General features: G+C 49.6%; 1 protein-coding gene across 1 annotated transcript in view; it reads left to right on the forward strand.

The window, feature by feature from the left end:
• TBC1D9 (TBC1 domain family member 9) overlaps positions 1 to 21089 on the forward strand; it is a 63543-nt gene that overhangs the window by 31432 nt on the left and 11022 nt on the right. Inside the window, exons 2-12 of the mRNA XM_049769984.1 lie at positions 4913 to 5023; positions 8445 to 8563; positions 9286 to 9514; positions 10479 to 10740; positions 11274 to 11481; positions 12464 to 12670; positions 13761 to 13919; positions 14768 to 14918; positions 15621 to 15835; positions 17332 to 17449; positions 19392 to 19677. Of these exons, the coding sequence (XP_049625941.1) occupies positions 4913 to 5023; positions 8445 to 8563; positions 9286 to 9514; positions 10479 to 10740; positions 11274 to 11481; positions 12464 to 12670; positions 13761 to 13919; positions 14768 to 14918; positions 15621 to 15835; positions 17332 to 17449; positions 19392 to 19677 (2065 nt within the window). The remainder of the gene's footprint in view (positions 1 to 4912; positions 5024 to 8444; positions 8564 to 9285; positions 9515 to 10478; positions 10741 to 11273; positions 11482 to 12463; positions 12671 to 13760; positions 13920 to 14767; positions 14919 to 15620; positions 15836 to 17331; positions 17450 to 19391; positions 19678 to 21089) is intronic.

A 21089-nucleotide genomic window follows, 5' to 3' on the forward strand; every position in this document is an offset into this window, starting at 1 on the left:
AAAGAAAAATTACAGGGTTAAGTTTTAGATCAAGGTAAGAGTCTGTGCGAGTGTGAAGTCTTGGCAAGTGAACAAAGTTTGCGGGGAGACGTTGAAAATCGCTTCTGTGGCGGGAGCTTGTCAGTCAGCATTTGCTTCTGGGGATTAATCCAGCATCTTTTTTTTTTTTTGGTTTTTCGAGCCACACCCGTTTGATGCTCAGGGGTTACTCCTGGCTAAGCGCTCAGAAATTGCCCCTGGCTTGGGGGGACCGTATGGGATGCTGGGGGATTGAACCGCTGTCCTTCCTTGGCTAGTGCTTAGAAGGCAGACACCTTACCTCTATCGCTACCTTGCCGACCCCGTTATTCCAGCATCTTGCAGTACCCTCTGAGATAAGCAGGGCCTGTGCCAGGTACATATGAGGAATTAGGAGAGGGACCAGGGAAGAGGTCTGAGAGGACCTACAGATATTTGACCCGGAAGTGATCCAGAGAGCCTTGCAAATACTTGTCTTTCTGTAGAACTATCATAAAGAACTGAACCCAATTGTACTTCACTTTGCTTTGAGATCAGCATATATTTGCCTAAACAGAAGTTCTGTGTGTACTAGTGGAAGCTTTACACTGGTCAACTCAAATTTTGACTTGGATCTCTAAGTGAATGTTCATATGGCCGAAATGGCCAAATAACTCACAAAATAGGAGACAGGGATGGCTGGCAAGCAGCAAGGGGTACTGGTTTGTACTGGCCTTGGCCTGTTAATAACCCTGATGGATCTGTCCATGATTACAAGATGCCCATCAGGGAACTAGGAATCCAAGGTTTATAAATACACTAGACTTGGAAATCACATGGTGTAATTGGGCTATGCAATAAGGTAGCAGAGAGGGGAAAAATAACTGACATTTGGAGCTCTAGTTTGTTTTTTGAAGCTGAGGTGGGGGTATACTTGAGTTTGGGGGCTCCCTCTTTATTGGTGAATTTAAAACATAAGAGCTGGTGGGGCTGGAGAGATAGGACAGTGAGCATGGTGCTTGCTTTGCATGTGGCTGGCCTGGTTTGATGGTTTGACCCAGCACCTCATATAGCCCTTCAGGTTTACCCCTGAACATGAGCAAGGAGTAAATCCTGAGCACCACCAGGTGTGGTTTCAAAACAAACAAATAAACATACAAAAAGCAGCAAAAGGGGCCAGTGATAGAACAGAGGCAGGGCATTTGCCTTGCATGTGGAAGACCCAGGACAGCCTGGGTTTGATTCCCAGCATCCCATAGTATCCAGAGTCTGCCAGGAATGATTCCTGAGCACAGAGCCCAGAGTAACCCCTGAGCACTGCTTTCGCCCAATAAACCACAAAAAAAAAAAAAAAAAAATGCACTTTTCTATGACCCAGCAATTCTATCCTTGGAACTGTGCGCCTGTACTTAAAGATCATATTACACTCAAATTACTATGGTATCCATTAAAGAGTTAAATTGGAAATAAAGCCAGATGTTCTTTCTTAGGAAAAAGGACAAGCTATTTTGTATATATATAGTAAAATAACATTTGAAATATGAAATACATGATTAGAAATACATGATGTGTTTTTTGTTTGGGGACCACATTCAGCACTGCTAAGGGCTTACTCCTGGCTCTGTCAGAGATCACAACTGATGGGGCTCTGGAACCCTTTGGAGGTACTGGGGTACCCAGACAATCTGCCTACATAGCAAGTGCCCTCCCTGCCTGCTGTACTGTGACTGCAGCCCTGCTAGAATTCTTGTTGCCTTGTGCTTTATAGGGTTCGAGTTGACACCTTGGTGCTGAGAGTCAGAGATCACCTCCTATAATGCAAGATGCAAAAGGGAGTTTATTCGGCTAGCCGAGGTCCAAGTCTCATCTAACCAGTGGAGTTAAATTCTTACCCAGCTTTTATAGGACTCAGAGGATTCAACAACTTAAGCATTTCATTGGTTAATATAAGCAATTTAACCTTCACAACATACATGATTGGTCTATATCTTTCATCTCATACCTGATCGGCCTATATTATTTTGCACACAAAGCACATTATTTATTAGCATTGATGTTTAAAGTTATCTCTGACTCATCTGACTCAACTTTGATTGTCAAGGGGGCCTTATCAGGTGGAACATTCTGGACCCACCGAGTTCCTCTACCTTAACAGAATAGGGAGGGACATCCTTGTATTCCTTATATGGTTTTATTTCTGAGTTAACTCCTTCTGCCTTGGCTCAGAGGAGAAATGAGTTAACTCCCTCTGCTTTAGCTAAGACTATACTTTTAACCTACCTGAAGAATTACTTTTAAACTGTTTCAAGAAAAACTACTTTTACTAGGGTTTGGGCTCGTCTTAGTCTAGGGCTCTTATCATGGACCTAGAGGGAGCTTGGCTCTCGGATCTCATAGTTTCTGTGTGCAATGCTGGGGACAGAAGTCGTGTGCTTCCCACCGAACCATATCCCTTGCCCAGAACGTTGACATAGAAAGTGAATGAAAAGAAGTAGGAGTATCATATGGGCAAATTTTTACCAGCATACTTCAGTAAAAAAGAGTAGTTGCAGAACAGTATCTTCTGTCCATTGTGTAAATCATAAAAAGGCAACTCTGTCAAATATGAATTTGGGTACAAGCAAGCAGTAAAATAGAACCTGGGTAGGGAAAAAGTATTACTAAGAAATATGAGACTTGAAAGAGAACCAAAGAGTGAGGACCCAAAGGAGGAGCACCAAGGCAACGCAGTTTCCTGAGAGCATTGCTCCCTTCCCCATTGCAGACAGGTCTGAGGCTGAGCCTGCTTGTGGGTGTGGTGGCTCGGGATTTCGTCTTTTCTTGGCCATTCTGGGCCTTTTAGTGTAGACATGGCCCCCTACCCCTACCCCAGATGCAGCATCTCCAGAGCCAGACAGTGGGCAGCACTGTGCATGGCATGAGATGCTTGAATTCTTGGAGTGTCTAAAAGTTAGTTTTCCACTGCACTAATTGTACACGTTTGTTTTCTTTCTTTCTTTCTTTCTTTCTTTCTTTCTTTCTTTCTTTCTTTCTTTCTTTCTTTCTTTCTTTCTTTCTTTCTTTCTTTCTTTCTTTCTTTCTTTCTTTCTTTCTTTCTTTCTTTCTTTCTTTCTCTTTCTTTCTTTCTTTCTCTCTTTCTTTTTTTCTCTTTCTTTCTTTCTTTCTTTCTTTCATCTTCCTTCCTTCCTTCCTTCCTTCCTTCCTTTCTTTTTCTTTCTCTCTTTCTCTTTTTTTCTTTTTCTCTCTTCTATCTTTTTTTCTTCTATCTTTCTTCTTTTTCTTACAAACATGCTCAGAAATCACTCCTGGCAAGGTTGGGGGACCCTATAGGATGCCAGAGATCTAACTCGGGTCAACCTAGTATAAGGCAAACGCCCTCCCACTGTGCTATTGCTACGATCCCATGGTACTATTTCTACAGACAATGCATGCCTGAATTTAAAAGTGACTGCTAAAAAATAGTGTCCTTTGTCTAACCTGTTGGAGAAATGGCAGCCCGTAACTTTCAACCAGAATTACCCGAGACTCATAGCTGCTTCAAGTGGACAGTCTCCAGCTTTCACTCAGTGAAATGAGGCGAGACCACAGTGCTGAGTGGGGGAGGTGAAAACTGTCCAGTTTCTCTGCTGATCACTGAGGGGGTCTTTGCATATTTTCATGACTGTGACATGGGGGGGCGCATCTGGGACCCTCAGATTTCAGACCCTGAGAGATTGCCGAGTCCAGGACCCCCCTTCAGGTCCATTGACCACAGTCATGGACACATCGCTGTTCCCTGCTCTCTGCTGAGCACGGAAAAGCCTGGCACATACCTCGTGTGTTTCCAGGGTTGTGGGGAGTCCTACACACACTTACTTCTCTCAAGTATTTATTATACTTTTATTTTATTATAATAAATATATTATATTTATTATACTTCTCTCAAGTATTTTAGCATCTTCTGGGCCAGATGCTCCTGAACTGAGGCACGCAGCAATGCAGAGAGGAGTTATTTTGATACCCCTAATTCCACTTCACTGTCGCAGGCGATCAAAGAGTGTTTCACACCAGGAATAGCAGAGGGAAACAGCTGCTAAGAGAGTGCTTTGTGGGGGAAACGCGGGAAGGTTTGTTCGGTGTTCTGACACCTCTTCCCCCATCCCTGTTTCAGGGTACAGAGTCAGACTTCTAAGAAAGGCTGCGTTGGCACTTTCTTATTGCATTTTTTCCAACTCTACCTAGAGGACTGTCCACACATCTCTGTGCTCTGGATGGAGGGTGGGTGTAGTGAGAGAGTTTCCCCTGACTCCTCGCAAGTTGGGCGCCTGAGTGAGCTATTGGCCCCTGCCCTGAGTGGGACTCTGCACAGCACCAACCTGGTCCCACTGTCAGCCTACTGCATTCATTTCCCTTGTCACTGGACTTGGGTCAGGGAGGGTGTTTCTCGGAGGCTTCTCATGCAGAGAACTCAGCCGGCATCCCTATGGTCTTGGTGGGTGTAGACAGGAGTCCCGTCTGGTGAGGAGGGGAGACAGCAGAGTGTGTCCACCTGTCTGCTCCTACTGGAGGCCTTGGGTTGTGTGGAGTTCAGCTTGGTGCCCCCTGGGCAGGCCTTGCACAGAGCAGACACTCATGTCCTTGTTGGTCCAACCAAGGAGGGAAGGAAAGTGGGAGCAAGCTGGAGGCTTGGACTCAGAACCTTTGTCCAGTGGGAAGTTGTCTTGGGGGTGGGTGGGGTGGGTTGTGGGAGACACAGGGAACCCATAAACAGGCCACACAGACTGGGCATGAAGCACCCTCAGTCATCCCATCCCTGCCCCTTGGCTCGGCAACCAGCTGGACTGGGAGTTGTTGGTGGGAATGAGATGCACAGTTTCCCTGGAAGACCCTGGAGTGGGGGCCGCAAGTAGCCTGAACCTTCTGCTTCTCCTTCCAGGGCTTCTGGTGGGGACACTCGATGTGATGCTGGATTCTAGTGCCCGTGCTGCCCCATACCGGATCCTCTACCAAACTCCAGACTCCCTGGTCTACTGGACCATTGCCTGCGGTGAGTAGCCAGACAATGAAAGGCCTTTTCTTGCTGCTAAGTTTCTGAGACTGAGCACAGAATGGAGAGTCCTTCTCTGCCTGGTGTATCTGTTACTTTGCAATCGCATCCCCAGTTCCCTGACTTCTGGGGGGCAACACGCATGCCGGGAGGACAGGAGTCTTGTCCGTGGTTTCTGTCTCCACCCAGAAGTGCCACATCATTTCCCCTTGAGCAGCTGGAACTGGGCCACACCTGCAGCTGACATTGGGCACCTGAGAAGTGAGGGAGCACCATGGCCAGCCCAGGTGCATTAGGCAGTATTTGGATCTGAGCAGGACTTTCTGCAGACAGGCCACTAGGTAGCCTGTTTGAAAAGCATTAGGTAAGGACCAGAGTGATAGCACAGCGGGGAAGGCTTTTGCTTGCATGCGAATGACCTGGGTTCAATCTATAGTATTCCTTAGGATCATGTGATCCTGCCAGGAGTAATTTCTAACTGCACAGGCAGGAGTAACCCCTAAGCATTACCTGATTGATGTGTCATCCCCCCAAAACAGAAAGGCATTGAACTGCCTTGCTGGTGCAGAAAGAAATGCCCACAAGAATTTCTGACCCCGGTAAGTTCTGAGGGGGCGGGAGGGAAGTCGGAACTCATAGTCTCCTTGCAGCTGAGCTCAGGGCCCCTGGATGCAGAGGACACTTCCTTTCCCTGGTCACAGCAGAATTGGTGGAGGTAGGTCATAGCAGTCTAGAGACATCCCTGTGGTACTCAGATTCCCCTGGCTTCCTGCACACACCTTGTTCTCGGGCCACGATTTCCAGCTCCTCCTTCCCGGTGTGTGTGTGTGTGTGTGTGTGTGTGTGTGTGTGTGTGTGTGTGTGTGTGTGTTTGGTCTGGGCACAGAGAGAACAGTGGCAGCTCTGTGTGTATTCTAGAGCCCAAAGATTCCCCTCTCGATTGTGCTCTGCCCTTGGTCCTTGATTCCACACGGAGGCTGTATTTCGAGGAAGCCATAACAGAAGTTTCTTCTCCAGTTCCCTTTAATCTCTCTGAGTCTCTTCAGCATGATCCACTGGGAAGACCAGATTAGATCAAGGGTCCAGGCAGTCCCTTCTGGAATTGGAAAACACCAGTGTGGACACTGTGGCTCCATGGAGGCTGCTGGGTTGGCACTCAGGTGGCACCACCAAGCTGCCCCCACATGCCCACTGCCGAGCTCAGCTCACTTTAAGAAGGTTTCTTTTGGGTTTTGTTTTGGAGTCACACCCTGTGGTGCTCAGGGCTTACTTCAGTGGGGCTCAGGCTGCCAGAGGTGGGACCAAAGTTGGGTTCCACTCTCCTATCTCTCTAGCCTGTCAAAGACTTAGTCTAGGCCCAGGCCCTTCTGTCCCTTTCAGTGGGCTGGTTCTGGCCCGCAGATGCTGCCTGCTCATCTTTAGACTGCCCTCTGTGCCTGTGCCTTGCTTTGTGCTGGGCGAAGTTTTCTCTTTCATCTGTTTCTTTTCATTGAGAGGAATCAGATAAAAAGGCTCAATCCAGCTGGACCAGTGGGGGAGGAAGAAGAGAGACATGGGACTGGCCCAGAGCCCAACACCGGGATGTAAAATTACCCCAAACACCATATTTCCAATCCCGGGTGAACAGTTCTGAAGCAGATTATTTCACACATGAAATAATCCAAACCAGGCTGAGGGTGAAACAAGTGTGGTCTGGCAAGCTGCCTTCCAGAACTGTTCTTTTTATTGAGTAGAACAAAGACCACCCCTGAGTGAGGGAGTAAGGATAAAGTAAGAACAGATAGCTCAGGCTATCCTGAACCAGTTTTATATGTAAAACAATCTCTGTTTTGGGGTAAAACCAATTTGTAAACAGACAGATACAAAGGAACCAGGGATTATCTTTGTTTTTTAATTTAATTTTTATTTTTCTAAATATATTTATTTAAGCACCATGAGTACAAACATGTCTGTGGTTGGTTTTAGTTATATATATATTAAAAAAAAAAAACACCCCTTCACCAGTGCAACATTCCCACCACCAATGCCCCAAACTCCCACTTCCCCCACCCCTTGCCTGTATTCAAAATTATTTCTCTCACTCACTATTATTGTCATGATAATTGTCAGTGTAGTTATTTTTCTAATTGGAGTCACCATTCTTTGTGGTAAGCTTCATATTGTGGGCTGGTCCTTCCAGCCCTCATATCTATAGTCTCTGTATATTATTACAATAATATCTTTTATTTTTTAAAACCCATAGATAAGTGAGACTGTTCTGTGTGTCTATCTCTCTCCCTCTGACTATATTCAATCAGCATAATAGCTTCCATATCCATCCATGTATATGAAAGTTTCATTACTTCATTTTTCTGATGGCTGCATAGTATCCCATTGTGTAAATGTACCACAGTTTCTTTATCCACTCATCTGTTGTCGGGCATCTGAGTTGTTTCCAGTTTCTGGCTATTGTAAATAGTGCTGCAGTGAACATAGGCTTGCAGAGGGCATTTTTGTATTGTGTTTTTGTGTTCCGAGGATATATCTCTAGGAGTGATACAGCTGTATCATAAGGGAGCTCAGTTTCCAGTTTTTTGAAGATGATCTTTGTTTGGGTGTTATCTAACACTGAGACACCTGTCTTCACTTCTGGTCAACTTGGGGCCCAAAGGAGGCGGCCATAAAGGCGACTTCCAGGGCTGCTGATATGACCTCAGGCTTGGCCTCGGTGCCTTCTATAATCTTTTCTCTGAACCAAGGAAGCATTTATCTCATCTGCACACACAGAGGCAATCTGCCCTGGCTGATCCTTTGAACATGAAGGGTAGGATGTATGATTTTCCTAGTGGACTCTTTCTTGCGTTGGTTTTTTTGGAGGATCACTTTGGGCTGTGCTTGGGGCTTACTCCTGACTCTGTCCTTAGTCCTGGCAGACTCAAGGGATGATATTTAGTGGTGCTAGGATTTGAGCCAGAGTTGGCATGTGAAAGGCAAGTGCCCTCCCCTCTGCACTGTAGCTATGGCCTCCCAGCCTATTTCTGACAAACATACCTCTAGACCAGCTGTGTCTTCTACCTCTATCCCAAAATATGAGGGGTTTGGAGAGGTCCCCATCTGTTCCCATCACTGCCGACTGTGGCCAGAAAAGACACTTTATTCTGTTTGTTTGGGACCATACCAGGTGGTGCTCAGGCCCGGATGCTAACAGGGTCTGTAGCCCCTGGCTCTGTGCCCCACTGTCACTGCTGGCAGACAGGACAGGACAGGTCTCCACATGACACAGCAGTGAGGGGCTCCGCGCCGTGGTCCAGAAGACCAAGGACTCAGAAAGCAGGTCCTAAGCTGGAGTCTGGCTGTTCATTGCCTGGGTTCCTTCCATGCCAGGCACAGGCCTCTGGAAGGTTCCTGGCCTGATACTGATCTTTTTGCCCCACACCTGCAGGGGGATCCCGGAAGGAGATCACAGAGCATTGGGAGTGGCTGGAGCAGAACCTGCTGCAGACTCTCTCCATCTTCGAGAATGAGAATGACATCACCACCTTTGTGAGGGGCAAGATCCAGGTACGGCTGCCTGCGGCTCCTTACTTCAGATTTTCACATTTCATTTTGGTTTGGGAGCTGACTCCTGGCTCTGCACTCATGGATCACTCCTGGTTGGGTTTGAGGGGCATCTTGTGGGATGTCAGGGATCAAACCCAGGTCAGAGCAAGTGCTCTTCCTGTACACTGTCCGGACCCTTCAGCCCTCCACTGATTAAACAATACAGTAAATTGGTCTCTTGCTTTGCCTCATTGACCCTGAATTGTCTCTTATATGATTTTGCTTTCATACCCTCCTGTTGTCAGTTCCAATGTTGTGGCTTTCTTTAATCAAGATTCCTTGATTATGAACCGCAAGGCTGAGATGGCAATCACATTACTAATTCTGTGTCTGTCTGCCTGCCTGCCTTTCCTCTTTTATATGTTCACCAGGAAGTTAGTGAACTTGTAAAAGGAGCAAAACTAACAATACCTTTGCCTTTCCTTGCTTGTAACAACAACAACAACAAACTACAGATATCCTTCAGCTTGATCTTACTGGGAAGACCCCACCTACTAGAGCGTGTTAAAGTTGCAGTGATTATTTGTCAATCAATAGTTTAATTTAGACTTGGGAGGGGAACTTTCTAGATGTTTTTCTTTCACTCTAGCCCTAAAGGTGATTTTCTTCATTCTCAGTGTGCGTGGCATGGGGATGTGGTGACCAGGTTGTGTGCTGTGTCTTGTTCCCCACCCCCACCCCAGGGCATCATCGCTGAGTATAACAAAATCAACGATGTGAACGAAGATGATGACACAGAGAAGTTCAAGGAGGCAACCATCAAGTTCCACCGGCTCTTTGGGATGCCCGAGGAGGAGAAGCTAGTCAACTACTACTCCTGCAGCTACTGGAAGGGACGGGTACCGCGGCAGGGCTGGATGTACCTCAGCATAAACCACCTCTGCTTCTATTCCTTCCTCATGGGCAGGGAAGGTGAGCGTCGCCTATCCAAGGGGATCCGGGGGAGTCCTCAGGGGAACATCAGCCCCCACAGTCGCCCCAGAGCTGTGTGTTTCGCCTGCAAACCCTGCTTGAGTGCCTTTGAGCTGTTCAACAATGAAGTTCAGTTATTTCAATCCATGTTTGTTTAAAAGGGGGGGTGGGTCAGACACTGATTATGTAATAAAGGCCCACTCTAGCTATGTAAAATGAATTGTCAGGGACTTATATCCTTAGCAGATTTGGCCACTCAATGTCTGGTACTCTAACAACCTAGAGTTGGGAGCCATAGTTTCAGGTTAAGGTGTTTGTCTTGCAGGCAGCCAGCCCTAGGGTGATCCCCAGCACAATATATGGTCCTCAGGCACCTCTTAGGAGTGATCCCAGAGAACAGAGATAGGACTAGCTCTGAACACTTCAAGGTGTGACCCTGAAATAAATGTCCCTCCCTGACATAAAAAAGTCAAAAACAAATCAAGGGGTCAGAGAAATAATACATCAGTTGAGGCTCTTGCCTTGCATGCAGCCAACACAGAGTCAATCCCCAGAGCCCCACAGGGTCTCTTAAACCTTGCTAGGAGTGATCCTGAAGCACAGAGCCAGGAGTAAGCTGTGAGCACAGTCAGGTGCAGCTGCAAACAAAAAAAAAAAAAAAAAAGAGGGCTAGGGTAATAGCACAGTGGTAGGGCTTTTTTTGCCTTGCACTCGGCTGACCCTTCGACCCCCAGCATTTCATATGGTCCCCTGAGCCTGCCAGGAATGATTTTTTGAATGCAGAGCCAAGAGTAAGCCCTGAGTGCTGCTGGTGTGACCCAAAAACAACCAAACAAAAAAACCAGAAAGAGCCAGCAGTTGTCAGTTAAGGCCATCTGATTGCATGGTTGGTGGGGAGCCCTGGTGGCTGTGGTGGGCAGGGCCGTTCGGCGCTACTCCTGACCAGGCTGTGCCCTCATGCCAGCCAAGCTGGTGGTGCGCTGGGCAGACATCACACAGTTGGAGAAGAGCGCGGCACTGCTGCTGCCCGATGGTGTCCGCGTGAGCACACGCTGCAGCCAGCACTTCTTCTCCGTCTTCCTCAACGTCAGCGAGGCCTTCCAGCTGATGGAGCAGCTGGCCACCATCGCCATGCGCCAGCTGCTGGACAACCAGGGCTTCGAGCAGGACCGCTCCCTGCCCAAGCTGAAGCGCAAGTCGCCCAAGAAGGTGTCGGCACTAAAACGGTATGTGGGTCTGGCCTTTGTGTCCAGGTAGGACCCACTTGGAAGAGGAGGGGCAGCCCCTAGGGGGGTAGGGGAGGGGCCCATCCCAAGATTCCTGCTCTGCTGGGACATGGAGGTGAGCAAGGGGTTGAGGGAGAGGAGGGAAGGGTGAGGAGGTGAGGATTTGGTGATTGGGTCTTTTGGAGTGGAAGGGCCAGAGTGTTCTTCTCTGGAGGGCAGGCAGGGGAGCACACACTGTGGGAAACTGCAAAGGGTGAGTTATGATCCTGATCTGCCCCTGAGGTGGGCTCGGTGGATTGATGCTGAATTATGGGCTGTCTGTCATCTACCGGGTGGACAGTGATCACCTGCATGTCCATGTGACTCAGCTCTGCACATTGAAGTCCCAGTGCAGAGCCCCCGCCAGGCTGCAAGCCTAGCTGGAAGGTGGGCAGGTGGGCTGGGCAGGGCAGGCTGGTCTCTGCTGCGTCCTCTGCAGGCCTGACTGGCCACTGAGTCCTGCAGGCACTGAGCCCTTCCTCGGGCCCTTGCAGCGACCTGGATGCCCGGGCCAAGAGTGAGAGGTACCGCGCACTATTCCGGCTGCCCAAGGATGAGAAGCTAGACGGACACACAGACTGCACCCTCTGGACACCCTTCAACAAGAGGCACATCCTGGGCCAGATGTTCGTATCCACCAACTACATCTGCTTCGCCAGCAAGGAGGAGCAGCTGTGTAGCCTCATCATCCCGCTGCGCGAGGTGGGCCACGTTCCAGCAGGGGGCGCCGTGGGTTAGGCTCTCCTCTTAGTTTTGGTTTGGGGCCACACCCTGCAGTGCCCAGGGCTGACTCCTAGCTCTGTGCTCAGGGATCACTCTTAGCAGTTCCTGGCAACCTTACGGGGGCCTGGGATGGAACCAGCTCCCTGCTTAGCATCTGCTTGACTCCCAGCCTCAGTGCTCATGATCGGCTCTTGGCATCTGTTCTGTTGCTGCTCTGAACATGACACCAGGGCTGTGGTTCGACTCTTCCTGACACTTGTGTCAGGGATGTGCTGTTCGGGTCAGCTCCATTGTGGTCAAGAGGCCAGCAGTTCTTAGGGGGAGATTCACCCGTACCCCAGGGATCACACAACACCCGGGGGTGCCAGGAGGCAAGGAAGGAGCAGGGGGCATGGGGCTGACTATGTGTGTTTCCCAAGGCCTTGGTCTGCATGGCAGGGTGGGGGCCCTCACTCGGAGTGTGGGAGCAGAAGGAGGTTCTGGGGGCACAGGTGAGGGTGGGCTGGTTTTTATGTGGGCTTACAGGGACTGTCTCTAGGATGGGATGACTGGGAGGGATCCCACACCTCAGACATCAGAGCAACTACAGGAGCTGGTGCTTGAGATAAGGCCCTATGGTGTGGGCTCTTGCCTTGCATGCAGCTGGCCCAGTTCCAATCTCTGCACCCCCCGAGCCCTGAGCCCTGAGCACCAACAGCTTTGGCCTTCTGAGCAGCATCCAAACATGTTAAAGGTTCAGACATGTCTGTCCCGGGCTCCTATGGCTGACCTGGCCTCACCCTGCCTACTGCTGAGGACTGTCCCTGGGCCCCCAAGGAGTACCTTGTTTACCAACAGAAGCTCCTGGGAGACAGAACAACTGCATGCTGGAGTGATGCTTTGGAGATGTGAGGGACCCACAGGGCAGTGCTCCATCTCCCATGTGGCTCCCAGCAGCTGCTTTCATGTTGTGTGTGCGCAGGTGACGATTGTGGAGAAGGCAGATAGCTCCAGTGTCCTGCCGAGTCCCTTGTCTATCAGCACCCGGAACCGGATGACCTTCCTGTTCGCCAACCTCAAGGACCGAGACTTCCTGGTGCAGCGCATCTCAGACTTCCTGCAGCTTACCACGTCTAGAATCTACTCGGACAGGGAGCTGGCCGGGAGCTGCCATAGCTCCGATGATGAGGTCTGTGGGGGTGCCCGCAGGTTCCTGGCACCCTCGTGTCCCTGTTTGACCTTGGTGCTTACCAAGGGCCACGATAGAGCCTGGCCAGTGACTCTGGGCCCCATGAAGGCTATTGGGGGTAGCTGAGACCCTGCTGGAAATGTCCCAATCCGAAGATGTTCTGACCCTGAAACCTCATGATGGTGACACACGAGTCATTTCCCTTTGACTTAGCTCTTGAATCAAACAAACAGGGAAACAGGAGCCCAGAACTGGGTGGCACTGAAATGAGGGGCCAATGCTTGGTGACCAAAAGAGGTCACCGAGATGAGATCTTGTGGGCATTGCCCCTGCCTCTGTGCCTGGCTTTCTGCCAATGTGGGTATTTTGGAGGCATCAAAAGTTGGAGATGGAGGCCAGACCTATAGCTCAGCTCGGAGGCCATTTGCTTTGCACACAGCTGACCAGGGTTCCATCCCGGTCATCCCATATGGTCATCTGAGTCTGCCCCAAATGATTTCTAAACACAAAACCAAGAGTAACTTTGAAAGCTACCACTGTGTCCCCAAAAATGAAAACAAAAAATAAACCAAAAAAAGAAACTGGAGAGGGATAGTACAAAAAGTGAGACATTTGCCTTGCACACAGCTATGGCAACCGTGAGCTGTGATGTGAGTTCAGATCCTAGCATTGTCCTGAACATAGAGCCAAGAATAACCCCTGAGCAGTGCCAGATGTGGTCCCCAGAGCATATCTAACAAAAAATATGCAAATTAAATTCCATGCATCTCTCAAATTAAAAAAAAGTTATTTCAAAATAAATGCCTATGCATTTGCACCCAGAGTGGTAGCTTCTGTGAGTTTAGGAAGGGTTTTACCACTGTCATCTCCCTTCTCCAGCCAAAGCAGAAAAGTTTGTCTAGCCCAAAGAGCCTCATTTCCCAGTCTAGGGGCTATTTCTCAGAATCTGATGGACTTTGATGGCTCCTCGCCTTTATCCCACCCCCACCCAGAGAAAGAAGCCAGCCAGGGTGCGGGGTCCAGGAGTGCTGATCCCCCTCGACCCAGAGTGTAGTGCACTAACCTGGCCTCCTGTCCCTTCTCCCCACAGCCCAGTAGTCTCCTGTCCTCCAGCCCACAGAGGAGCTCAAGCTCTGAGGCTGATGGTGAGCGCCAGTTCAACCTCAATGGCAACAACATCCCCACAGCCACACAGACGCTAATGACCATGTACCGTCGACGCTCACCCGAGGAATTCAACCCCAAACTGGTGCGTGGAATATGGCTGGGGATAAAAAGACAGAGAGAGTGAGAGAGAGAGAGAGAGAGAGAGAGAGAGAGAGAGAGAGAGAGAGAGAGAGACGAACACACCTGATATAGCTGGGCTTGAGAGAGAGAGAGAGAGAGGACACGAACACACCTGATATAGCTGGGCTTGACCCCAACTGAGCTCGGCTGAGCAGGACACACAAGGTGAAAGGCCTGTGCTGGGCTGCCACCACCTTAGGGTGGGTGACTCTTGGCAATACGTGGGTTCTGTGCCTGTGTAGATGACACATGTGTGTTCTGTGTCTATGTAGATGATATATCCTGTATCCATGTAGATGTCACATGCTCTGTGCCCATGTTAATGACATGAATATTCTGTGTCCATGTAGATGACTCATACATAATCTATGTCTGTGTAGATGAAGTGTATTCTGTGTCTTGGGTGATGACACATGCTCTTTATTCACATAGATGATGCATGTTCTGTATATGTGATGTATGTGAGTGTTCTATTCATGTAAATGATGTGTGTATATGTTCTGGCTGTGTCATTGATGTATTGTATGTTCTACCTGTTTAGAAGACACATGTGCATTTCTGTCTGTGTCAGATACATGTGTGTTATGGCCATATTGGTTAGTGTTCTTCTGGTGTAGAAGGCACATGTACATGTTCTGTTCATGTGTATTGTGTGTGTGCATGTTTCGTCCATGTTGATGATGTGTGTGTTCTGGGGTGTGCCAGTCCCTGAAAGGACCATGACGTAGTGCTGTGTCACATGCAGGCTGACTCTGTTCGGCCCCCACAAGGACACATAGGCTCAGGCATGTTTCCTACTCCCCCTTTCAGGCCAAGGAGTTCTTGAAGGAGCAGGCATGGAAGATCCACTTCGCCGAGTATGGCCATGGCATCTGCATGTACCGCACAGAGAAAACTCGCGAACTGGTGCTACGGGGTGTCCCTGAGAGTATGCGGGGAGACTTGTGGCTGCTGCTCTCAGGTGCGTCCCAAAGCATGTGGCCTGCTGCCCTGAGCACCACTGCTTCCCCAGAAGGACATGGACCTCATCCTCTAGATTTGGGGCCTCACTTTTATCCCCAGCCCTGTCCAGTTCTCAGCACAGAGATGGGGGAGGAGCTGCCTGCCTCTGGCCTTTGCCTCTGACCTCTGACCTCTCCACCTCACTGGCTGCCCCGAGGTACAATGAGACCAAACCAGCCCAAGTCCCTCCTGAGTGGGCTAAGGGACAGAGACACCAAGGCTTGGGCCCGCCCTCACACCTCAGTCTCTGCTCTTCCTATTCTCCCCAGATGCCTACAGTAGGGTGACCGAAACTTGCATGTGTAGGGTTTCTTCATTTTTGGTCTTTTTATTGGTTTAATTTTGAGGAGGGCACACCCAGGGATACTCAGGGCTGACTTTGGCTCTGCACTCAGAGATCACTCTTGGTGGTGCTAAGGGGACACTATGGGGATGTTAGAGATTGAACCTGAGTTTGCTACATGCACTACAAATGCCCTCCCCACTGTGCTTTCACTTTGGCCCTCCTGGTGGTGGTTTTAAAGGCTCCTTGGAGTCTCCCTATGGACAGCCCCAGCTGTGTGCACGGATCCCAGCCCCCCACCCCCAGCCTGGCCTCACCCATGTTCCCCATGGAAACGGGCCCTTCGGCTCAGTGATGCAGGGTCACTTGGCTGCACAGGTGCCATCAATGAAAAGGCCACACATCCGGGCTACTATGAGGACCTGGTGGAGCGGTCCATGGGCAGGTACAACCTGGCCACGGAAGAGATTGAGAGGGACCTGCACCGTTCACTCCCTGAGCACCCCGCTTTCCAGAACGACATGGGCATTGCTGCGCTGCGCAGGGTCCTGACAGCCTACGCCTTCCGCAACCCCAGCATAGGCTACTGCCAGGTGCGCACACAGCGGGGACAGAAGGTGGGATTGGGGGAGGCTGCCCCCAGGAGCTTGCACCCCTAGACTATGGACATCCGTCCTGACCCTGTGGGGCCTTTACTCATGATGGCATCAATGATACCAGAAACATCACAGACATTGTACATGTCCCCATGGCACATCTCCACCCTGGGAGCATGAGAACCCAGATATGACATCCACCGGCCCGTCCAGCCCTGACATGGGCATCCACTTGCCTGCCCACACCTAATTGGGCAGCCTTGGATAGCCACTTTCCATCACTCTGACCTCGTTCATTGTTCCTTGGGGTAGACCAAGGCTTGGCCAGCCCCAACTATACTGTCCCTGCTGCCTTTAGTACTCTGGGGTTGGCTCTCTGTTGCCTCATTTGTTAGCTCCTGAGCAGCCCTGGTTCTGAGAAGATGGGGTTGTGTGTGAGAGTACTGAAATCAGGACTTCCTCAGCTTTCGTGAAGAGGCTGAGTTTCAGCATGGGATGCTCTGATATCTGGCCTCCAATCTCTCTCTCTCTCTCTCTCTCTCTCTCTCTCTCTCTCTCTCTCTCTCTCTCTCTCTCTCTCTCTCTCTCTCTCTCTCTCTCAAACACACATACCACACATACACACACACACACACACACACACACACACATACACACACCCCTTTAATTCCTAACTGTGGAGTCTGTTACAGACCTGACAAGGAGGTAGACTCGCTGACAATAACCAGTCACTGTAGGCGCCTATCAAGGGTCACTTCACCTCAGTGGGGACCGGTGGGCTGGGCCCTTCTCCTGACTGCTCAAGGCTTGCCCTGCTGTGCCCCACCACCACCACCACCACTGTAATGTTAATTATTGCACTTGGAAAATCTTATAAGGAAAGGTCTATTGGGCTCAAATTCCTCTCTGGCATTTTTCTTGTGGGAGTCTGAGTCACAGGTACTGGTTTCCAGAAGATCAAAAAGACCCACACGAGCCTGTTGGCTCTAGTTTAATAGGGTTTCCTCACAGATCCTGTGCTCTCCCGCCTTTTCATTAAGAGGGCTATTAAAATGGCCAAGGCGCTCCCTGATAATATCTTTTAATAAAGTGGGTTATGCAAGTTATGCAAGTCTCTTATCATGATGCAAATAATGGGCAAAGGCCCCGGTCTGAAAGGTTTCATTGTTCTCTTGGCCCAGCTGCTAAAGAGGCCCCAGGAAGGCCTGGATGCCTCCCCATTCTAGCTGCTTCTGAGCTCAGCCAAGAAGCCTTTGGGCAAGGTTTTTGGTTATCGGTTTGCCTGGGGCTGGACTAGGACCTCCCTAAAGAACCTGTTTCCATGCCCATGTTCTTGAAAGTTTGGCACCAGACCCCACAGAAATGTCTCCCACAGAAATGTGGCCTTCACAGCCATTAGATATTTGGCCTCTGGCTTGGCTGCAGGCCGCACACTGGGCCAGGTGTTGGCGCGGTGGGCACTCAGCCGGCCACGGGCCTCTGTCACCGGGCAGGCCATGAACATCGTCACATCGGTGCTACTGCTCTACGCCAAGGAGGAGGAGGCCTTCTGGCTACTGGTGGCGCTGTGCGAGAGAATGCTACCCGACTACTACAACACCAGGGTGGTCGGTAAGTCTGGGGCACTGCCCACATGGGACACTTGCCACTGGGCACCTCAACCACACAGGGTCATGTGGGGACTTGTCAGAGCTGAGAGTCAGGAAATGCCCAGAAGTGGCTCCAGGTCATAGGAGACACTTCCTCTGAATTTCAGGCACTTCTCAAAGCCACTGTCCCAGGTCTTAGCACCATAGCATGGCCTTATTAGACAACAAGGATAGGTTATGAGAAGGCATGTATGACACAGATCATGAGAAAGCATTGTGACATGGGTCATGAGAAGCATGTGTGACATGGGTCATGAGAAAGTTTATGACACAGACCGTGAAAAGCATGTGTGACACAGGTCATGAGAAGAGATGTGTGACAGTTCAGAAAAAGGTGTGTGACATAGATTATAAGAAAGTGTAACACAGATCATGAGAAGGAATGTGTGACACAGATCACAAGAAGCATATGTGACATGGGTCATAAAGTGTGACACAGGTAATGAGAAAGTGTATGACACATATTATGAGAAGCATGTATGACATAGGTCATGAGAAAGTGTGTGACAAAGGTCATGAGAAGATATGTGACAGGTCATGAAAGTATACCATGTGACATGGGATAAGAAAGTGTGTGATTCAGGTATAATGGAAAGGCATGTGTGACACATCAAAAGAATATGTGACATGTCATGAGACATGTATAGCTTATGAGAAAGTATTGTGATGCAGGTCTCAAGTCGTGTGTGATACAGGTCACAGGGAGGCAGATGAGATATGTTATGAGAATGTATGATGCATATCATAAGGCGTGTGTGATATGTCATGAGAAGGCATGTGTGACATCATGAGAGTGTGTGTGTGTGTGACACAGGTCACAAGAATGTGTGTGGCTGCCCCCTCGTGGTTCGTCTTTCTGAGTATCCTTTGCTCACTAGTGCAATTCACTGAAATATTCTTCATTGACCCGAGTGGATTAGCCAGAAGCTTTGTCAGCTTCAAAGTTGTCAGTCTACTCAGTGATGTCTGCCCAGCTGGCTCACCTGTCGGGGCCCTTTGTACACGACCTGCACACCAGCCATCACGTGGGCACCACATTCTCCCCCATGGCCAGGCTTCTTTGGCCTGACCATTAAGTGAATGCCAGACAGCCGGAAGCAGATTTCTATGAGCCCAGGAGCTGGGCAGACAAGGCTTGGAAGAAGGGAGTCAGGGCTCCTGTCAACGGGGAAGGAAAGCTATTGGCAGGGCACTGTGACCCAACAAGAAGCTGCATTGTCTTGGCCTCCATGCCAGGGACAATGCTGGGCTCTGGGTAGGAGATAATAATATTGGAGAGAGGTGGCTTTGCAGGGTGTAGCCACCTTTCCTGAAACCTTGGGCTCCGCTATCCTGGACAGTGGATGGGGAGAGACCCCAGATGCTGTTTAAATATAAAATATAGAATCCTAGTGTGGTGAGGTGAGGTCATTCTCTACTTGGCCAGGCACCTGTAGTCCCTTCACTGGCAGGTCTGAAGGTTGCAGGCTAATGGCAAAGAAATGCTCCATACTCAGTCAGTGGAAGTTTCAGGAGATATCCAGCTTTATTTCAAGGCCCTAACCACCATGTGCATTTCTCCACATGGCTTCTCATTTAAGATTTTCTTGGAGCCTCTTTTCGATGCCCTCTAAACACCCTTCCTGTCTGCTCTTTCTCTCCCTTCCCCCCAACCAACCTTATTTTTTATTCCCAACAGCAGCCTCTTCCTGGTGTGGGAGGGACTGGCCATCCAGGTTTGATAAACAGGAAGTTGAGGAAGGGGTAATACCCAGAAAGGTATGTCCTGAGTCTGCTGGGCCCTCAGGGGGGCCTGCCTTAGAGCAGGGGGAGCAGGAAGGGAGACCTCAGAAAGAGATGAGCCTGGGACTTGTGTGGGTGTCAGAGCTGCTGGGCTGTGCCAAGCTGCTATCTGTGGCCCGCAGGAGCACTGGTGGACCAGGGTGTGTTTGAGGCGCTGGCCCGGGACCATGTTCCACAGCTGTACGACTGCATGCAGGACCTGGGAGTCATCTCCACCATCTCGCTGTCCTGGTTCCTCACACTCTTCCTCAGCGTCATGCCCTTCGAGAGCGCTGTGGTGGTGGTCGACTGCTTCTTCTACGAGGGCATCAAGGTCATCTTCCAGCTGGCCCTGGCTGTGCTGGATGCGAATGTGGACAAGCTGCTGCACTGCAAGGATGATGGGGAGGCCATGACCGTCCTGGGCAGGTGCAGCCTCTGCGTCCACCTCAGCTCATGGCCACCCCAAACCCCCCCCCCACTCTGCCAGGCACTTTGGGCGTGTTGTGGGTCTTTGAGTCTGGTTTTCCTTCCTTCCTTCCTTCCTTCCTTCCTTCCTTCCTTCCTTCCTTCCTTCCTTCCTTCCTTCCTTCCTTCCTTCCTTCCTTCCTTCCTCCCTCCCTTCCTTCCTTCCTTCCTTCCTTCCTTCCTTCCTTCCTTCCTTCCTTCCTTCCTTTCATTTATTGGGGGGGAGTTGGGCCACACCCAGCAGCACTCAGGGTTACTCAAAAATTTCTCCTGGCAGGCTCAAGCATACCATATGGTATGCCAGGGATCTAACCTGGGTCAGTCCCAGATTGGCTGCGTGCAAGGCAAAATGCCCTACCTGCTGTGCTATCACTCCAGCCACTATTTCCTTTCTTCTTTTTTGTTGTTTTAAATTAATATGTAAAGTCTACTGTTCACGCATCTGGGTGAGGAGTTCCTCGGCCACTGCTGGCAGATCTGGAAATGCAGGATAAGGCAGAAAAATAATTTCACAAGCAGTCAATTAAAGTTTCAGGAGCCAGCCAGCTTTATTTCACAGCCCTAACCTCCATGTGCATTTCCTCACATGGCTTCTTTGCTCAGTTTATTCCAAGCAGCTTCTTCTAAGATGCTCCTCTTCTGGCTCTCTGCCTCTGTCTCTCTTTAAGCTGCTCCCCAAACTTCCTTGCTGCTTTTCTCTCTGAATCCCCCTTCCCCCACCCCATGCAACACCTTATATTCTTTATTTCAAACTGAAGACCTCTCCCAGGTATGGGTGAGTCTGACTATCCAGGTGATATTAACACAGGGCATTTGAGGAGAGGTAACTCACATTTTTTTAAATTTATTTAGTAAAGCTCAAAGTGGTCCATAGTTGAGTGTTAGGCATACACTGTTCCAGCTCCAATCCCATCACCAATGTCAATCTCCCTTTACCATTGCTCCCAGAGTCCCTCTCAGACATCCCCTGCCCCAGCCTGCCATTATAACAGGCACTTTTTTAAGTTTGGTTGTTAAGAAATTGGGACTCCTGATTTCAGTGTTGTTGACTTTGTGGTTTGGATATTTATTTAGCTCTGATCTTCCTTAACACCACCGATATACCTGAGTCTCCTTGGTGCTGAATCTCTGTTATTTCACATCTGTCTTTCTCTCCTTCCTCTCCATTTCTTTCCTTCTTTCACTATACTCCGGAACCATGTTGATGTTCTCATCAACCCGCACTAAACCATTACATTCCTTCATGCAGTTATTTTAAATATCACATATAAGTGATACCCTGGATGTATTCTTCTTCTGCTTTACTTCATTTAATATGGTACCTTCCAATTTCATCCACGTTGCAGTGAATTGCATGATTGCATCATTCCTTC

This window comes from Suncus etruscus, chromosome 3 (genome assembly GCF_024139225.1).
Source record: "Suncus etruscus isolate mSunEtr1 chromosome 3, mSunEtr1.pri.cur, whole genome shotgun sequence".
In the NCBI taxonomy this organism is placed as follows: domain Eukaryota; kingdom Metazoa; phylum Chordata; class Mammalia; order Eulipotyphla; family Soricidae; genus Suncus; species Suncus etruscus.